The sequence below is a fragment of the Nyctibius grandis genome, chromosome 4, assembly GCF_013368605.1.
Source record: "Nyctibius grandis isolate bNycGra1 chromosome 4, bNycGra1.pri, whole genome shotgun sequence".
Lineage (NCBI taxonomy): Eukaryota > Metazoa > Chordata > Aves > Nyctibiiformes > Nyctibiidae > Nyctibius > Nyctibius grandis.
This window is the reverse complement of record NC_090661.1, coordinates 30,189,481-30,195,480: the sequence shown is the minus strand read 5'-3', so window position 1 is coordinate 30,195,480 and position 6,000 is coordinate 30,189,481. Positions and strand designations below refer to the sequence as shown.

General features: G+C 39.2%; 1 protein-coding gene across 1 annotated transcript in view; it reads left to right on the top strand.

Moving 5' to 3' along the window:
- Positions 1-3,857: 3,857 nt before the first annotated feature.
- The window catches only part of SPTBN5 (spectrin beta, non-erythrocytic 5), a 107,542-nt gene continuing 105,399 nt past the window's right edge, over positions 3,858-6,000 (top strand). Inside the window, exon 1 of the mRNA XM_068398214.1 lies at positions 3,858-3,968. Coding sequence (XP_068254315.1) covers positions 3,858-3,968 — 111 coding nt within the window. The remainder of the gene's footprint in view (positions 3,969-6,000) is intronic.

The window sequence follows — 6,000 nt, the reverse complement described above, 5'->3', positions numbered from 1 at the left end:
TTATGCTCTTTGTGACAGTGGGATTAAACATTTCTTCCTGTTTTAGGAGCTGGGAATTCACATACATGTTGTGGGAGGAGGAGGACGACTGTATTTCAAAAAACCAAATAAAATTTCAAATAGGTAGAAAGGAAGTGTCATATCCCTCTTTGTTTTATATGATGTTGCCAGGAGTGGAAGAGCAGTGGGAGAAGGGCTGGGGGCAGAGGAGCTTTGGGGCTGCAAGCCAGGCTGCTTAGGCTTGAAGTCTGTTTGATCTCCACGGTCTGTTTCCCTCTTCAGCAGAACAAGGTTGTGGCAGATAAGAAAGGGTTCTAAAAAAACCTAATACATCTTACATGGCTGCTACTTTGCAGAAGGGTATCCCACATCAGGGTCCTTTCTGTTAAGAAACCAGAAAATGCTGCTGCCATCATGGAAAACCACTTCAGACTGAAAACAGAGCAAGGGTAGGGGGCTCTGGGCCCTTCTCCCTCCTGAGGTCAGTGGCAAGGCTCCTCTTCTCTGTGAAGGCAGCAAGAGAGGGCCCGTAATTAGCCTGGAGGGGTAATTTTTTCCTGGTCCCTCCAGGAAAGTGAACACAAATATTGTGCCCTTCCTCTTACCTCATTAGGATATAAATAACTGAGGAAATGGCTTTGTTTATCAGTGTCACATAAATGTCCACCATTTTAACTTTGAACTGTAGATAGATACTACAAATGGAGATAGATATTCAGGAGTTAGTGAAATTTCATATCAGATCTTTGATTACCTTGTAGCATCGTAAAAACCAAAGCCAGTGTTTCACGTGTTTAATCATTTAGATAATAATTAACTTGCAATAGGGAAAAATGCCTGCATCCAGGGCCAATTCACCTACTGGTCCTCTGCCTTCTATTTGACAGGAGCAAGGACATTTTCTCAACACACACAACCCAGCCAACCTGTACCAGATTTAAGCCAACAGCCTATAATCCTACTTTTAGAAGAAGGTAGGTATAACTAAAAGCAAGACAGAAAAGAGAAGAGTGGAATTATAACCGGGCAATGAGCTTACAGAAGAGTTGTAAACAGTTGCTGAATTTATATCCCTTTCTTCCTGTCATCCTATTCCCATTTAATGATCATTAAGAATTACATTGTATTAGTTGGCTGGTGAACACCAGTCCAGTAATTTGGAGGGAATATTTCGAGTAATACCTGTAACATATGTATTCAGTTTTTTATTTTTAGCTGTCTTAGGTGATGCTATGTATGATATTTCTCTAGGGTGTGTATAAAGATACAGATTTTGTTGATCAAGTTTTATCCGTACTGAGCTTTGGGGGGGGGCGGTTGTTCACTACTTCTTACGTGTTTCCTCCCATCACTTTTGGATGCTAACTAAACTACTCTTGCCAGAAGGGAGAAGACTGCTATTCCCTTACCTCATCTCTGAGCTGTACGTCTTCACTTACAGCTTCTGATTTCAGATGCCTGCCCATTTTCTAGCAGTGATTCCCAGCAGCAGCCCGCTGCAATGAGGTTCCCAGCAATGATGCTAGGTCAATGTGTTCTGAGCTTGTGTGACCTTGTAAGCGACAGAAAGGACGCACTGCTATATACGTTACCAGAATTATTTCCCCTGTTGTTATTAATGAGAAGTCCATCAATAGTAAACTTTGGAAGCAGCTGGCACTGCCAGCTTGATCCTAGTTTGCCCTGCCAGCAGCAGGTATTAGTGCACATGAGCTTCCTCAAAGCAGTGACTGGCAAATTCCTAACACTTCACAATTTAACCTTCTCATTTGCTGTATCCTAATTTAACTGCTTGGGAATTGCTCTGATCTTTGTACCCTCTGCTGTGCTTTCGTTTTCAGACTCCATTGTCAGGTTCAATTTCCCAGGTAAGAATTCCTTCAAAAAAGCAGCCTGTGATCAGTCAGAGCCTTCAGTGAAATTGTGAAAGATGCTCTTTACCAAAGCATCAGCATGGTGGATGACTATTTTCACTGCTTTATAGCAATTTTCATGCCATTCATACATTATTTTTTGAGTGTAAGAATCGGACAAGGCCTGTGACAACTTCTACTCATTGTGTTCTGATGGGTTATTTCCTTCAGATAAGATGAAAGGTTCATAGGTAGATCATAAATACTTGGTCTCTGTTCCTGAATTCAAAGGCCACTTTGCATGAAAACAGCAAGCTGAACGTAGGAATAGGAGTGGATCTACAACTGAAAGTCATTCTCCAGAATGACCAACTGCTGAATGTCAGAAAGGAGTTCCTCCAAACCCCAGTAAGTCCGTTTTTTTTTTTACGTTCTTTGATCTTTTTTCTGTAGTGTATCATTATAGCCAGATTTGGCTCTTAGTACTGCCTTTGCATCCTGCAAATGCAGATAATCTATTACAGATCTGTCTTCAGGTAATCATCTGCCAACGCAAGGAGAATTTCTAACTTAATTTAATAGAATAGGTGAGCTGTTGTGTGAGGCAGTATCTGGACAAATAACCTTCATTTGCACCTAAATGAAATCAGTTTGGTCATTGTTCGGGGTGGCTGCAATGCTTGGATAACAATCCTTTAAAAAAAAAAAGAGCCCGCAGACATTCTGAGAAGCATTTGGCAAATTCAGAAATGGCATTATGATATGGGTTAACTATATGGGTTTATTGCATGGAAGTGAGTTAATATCACACCTCTGTCAGGGAAAGGCAATTCTTTGAATATCTGCTTTCCAGATGGAGAAAGTAGGCAGTGCTGAACTAGCCCAAAAGATCAGAAAATATTGTGAGGATCTTTATAGTTCCATTTCAAACTTTTTCAAACTAAATACTTCCTTTTATAAGGTTTTAATCTAGGGTTGTGATCCTTCCCTGTGTTGTTGCTGAACTGTCGGGCTTCAATGCTGTCCCTGTTTTGCAGAAGTCAAGCACTGGGGGTTAAGAAACATCTGCAAAAAAAATAGAAAATCCAGTAACAAATCATTGCTTCTGCACTTTCCACACCTTTTCATCTTGTAAGATGGCAAAATTCTTTATATTTATCAGAGCACGGAAAACTATCAGGCAAGCAACTTCCCATTTGCAGTGGCTGCTGTTGCTAGTTTCCTATTGCTGGCTTCTCACACTAGGACAGAGAATGTTTTATTTTCAGTATTTTATGTTTTATGAATTAAAAGGGCACAGAGCCCAGAACTCAGAACTGGGCCTTTGCAAAACGGACACAGAATATTTGGGAAGCAGGTCACCCTGCTCCACACCTCTGCAGTTTGTCAGTTTGTTAATTTTTCATTCCATTCTCTCTTTGCACAGGTTGACAGCAGCAGACACCTCTCTCCTCTTCCACCATTACATCAGGTTTCTTGGTTTTGCAGCTAGACTGACATCCAGGTAGTACTTATAATTATGGCAGTAGTCCAAGCAGATGATGTTTGGTCACTAAAGATGTCTGTAGCTATGAATCTTACACTGATGGGTTTTTTTAAGTGATTCTCTTGCCTTCATAACAGCAAGGTCACTGCTGTTACAGATTTACACCGTAAGCTAAATGACTCCAAAAGAGTAGTTCAGTTGAGCTGAAATCCTGTCTATTGTGTCACAGGTTCAGAAAGTAAAGCTGCGTAGATACATGTCACATTTTCGTCCTGAAACTAGAGACGCATTTTAAAAGGGAGAACTCAAGTAAGTTAAAAATAAAGCTGAGTGAAATTAAAGTGCAAAGTACAAGCAAAAGGAAATTAAGGTATTATACTGGGTGTGGTATTGAATCTTGTACCTGTTGGGGGTGGATTCCCTACATACACTGGGCATGTTATCATTTTTTGTAGCTGGCCAGGCAGATCTCTTTAGCACTGAGCACCTCACTGGAGTTTCTGGCTTCCTAGGTGACCATGGGTACCGAATATGAAAAAGATCATATCAAAAAGCTGCAGGAGCAGCGTATGTCCATGCAAAAGAAAACCTTCACCAACTGGATGAACAATGTCTTCTTCAGGAATAATGTAGGTAGCTCCTTCAATTTGGGGATTTTTTTCTGGTTTTTATTTTATTTATTTCACCCACTGTATTCTTTTTTTATGCTATTTTTTCCATATTTTTCCTGAGTGTTGTCATTACACATATATGCAAGCATGGAAGGCTTTGACTTACCAGAGTGCTCCAGCCTGTATCTTTTACCTTACATCTGTCTCCATTGTCCATGTTACCAGTCTTCCCTGAAATCAGGGTTCACTTTTGTAGACTTTATAACCCTGTCATATTGTGATGGCCACTGTATCTTGGTGATCATCTCAGAGGAAGATCTTTATTTGCTCTTCTTTTTCCTCTTTAAATAAAGTATCTGCAAATATCTGTATTTCCCCAAACAATGCTCAACTCTTAATTGCCTGGCCAAAATTTAAGACCTTCTGCTTTGCTTGATCAGTCCAACTTGAGTTGCTGCTCAATGACTCCGAAAAAGTTGCCTTAAGTCTAGCAATTTCAGACATACTGCCATGCAAGTACAGACCTGTTTGTTTTCAGTAAGTCTCAGACTTCCAAAAAGCTTCAGAGCTAGTGTACAGTTGATTTGTGTGTGCAAGGTAAGTCCAACATATTCCAAAAGTCTCCAGACTTATTGCAGCTAAACTCATTTCAAGTACAAATGATGCAGCTGTGTCACAGTAGGGAATTACAGCATCCAAACCAATTCCCTTTTCTAGAGTCTGTAGTTGATAGTAATGAAAATGGACCTCAGAGGCACCAAGCAGCTCCAGGCCTCTTGGTTCCATCACTCATCACTACTATATGATGTTTCAGCACTAGATGAATTTTTTTTCAGTGTAATGTTTTAAGTTGGTGATTGGTGCAAAGGCAGCCTCAGAGCACAGCAAACTTTTAAATTTATTTTTCTTACCATGAGAGAAGAACTGCAAAACACATTCTTATTTTGCCACCTGCAGAAATTTAGGTTTTTGTGGTGTAGGAAGTGATTTCTGTTTAGCTACAGATAAATATATATACTTTCTCATTTTAAAAACACCTTCAAGTTCAAAGATTAAAATGTCAGTCTTCACTTCCTGCACAGCACTTGTTCATGTATCATAAAAGCATGGGGAAGAAAGCCTGGGAGAGCTTTCCAAACCATATACGGTAAGAAATGGTGCAGAGACTAACAGCTTATCTAGGTCTTCTCAGCAATGTAGTCTCAGCTTTTCAACACACACTTTAACGTGATTGGATCATACTACAGGACACTGCAGTATTCTCAGTTGCACTGTTGACTATTCCAAGTCTAGCACTAAGGATGCTGAATTTGTTAAGCAATCTGTGATTGGTATCTTTATGAGAAGAATGATGCAACAAAGCTATTAAAACTATTGCTGGGTAAGGCATAAAGCAGATATATGAAGACTGTCTCTTTACAAATTTAAATGGAGCTATTCTTCATTTATAGAAGTGTCACAGAATATAACAGTTTTAACTTTTTTATGGTAACATAGCATAGGCAGAATTTTAAATTTATTTAATATGCAAAAATAAATACATTTGGCAACTAAACAGGGATTTTTTCATGGAGATAATCAGTCAGAGAAAGTTGTAAATTCTTGTTCCACAAACATTACAGACTTAAAGTCTCTCTGAGTTGCTTTTACACTTTCAGTGTTTTCTTTTTTCTCTGGAGAAAAGATCTGTTAAACTGATTCATAATTGGTCAGGAATGAAAAAGTGCATGCCTGTTACTTGTCCCTTTTTTCCCCTACATGTAACTATTCTCTGAATTAAAAAAGCTATTACTTCAGATTTTTTTTTTCTGAGACAAAAAGATTATTTACCAAGATTTCAAAATCTCAGTAAATTATTGTTGGGTGTGTGGTATGGTTTTAATGTCACTTCTTGATGGCTAGTGGCATAAGGCAAAAAGGAAACGCCCAAGGCAAGTTCTTGTTAGATCAGAGTACACACTGTGTCATGTTGTATCACCTAAGCACTGGGTGACCTCACTACTGGCAGAAATTAAATAGATTTTTGTAAAAGATCTTAATCTTGTGCTTA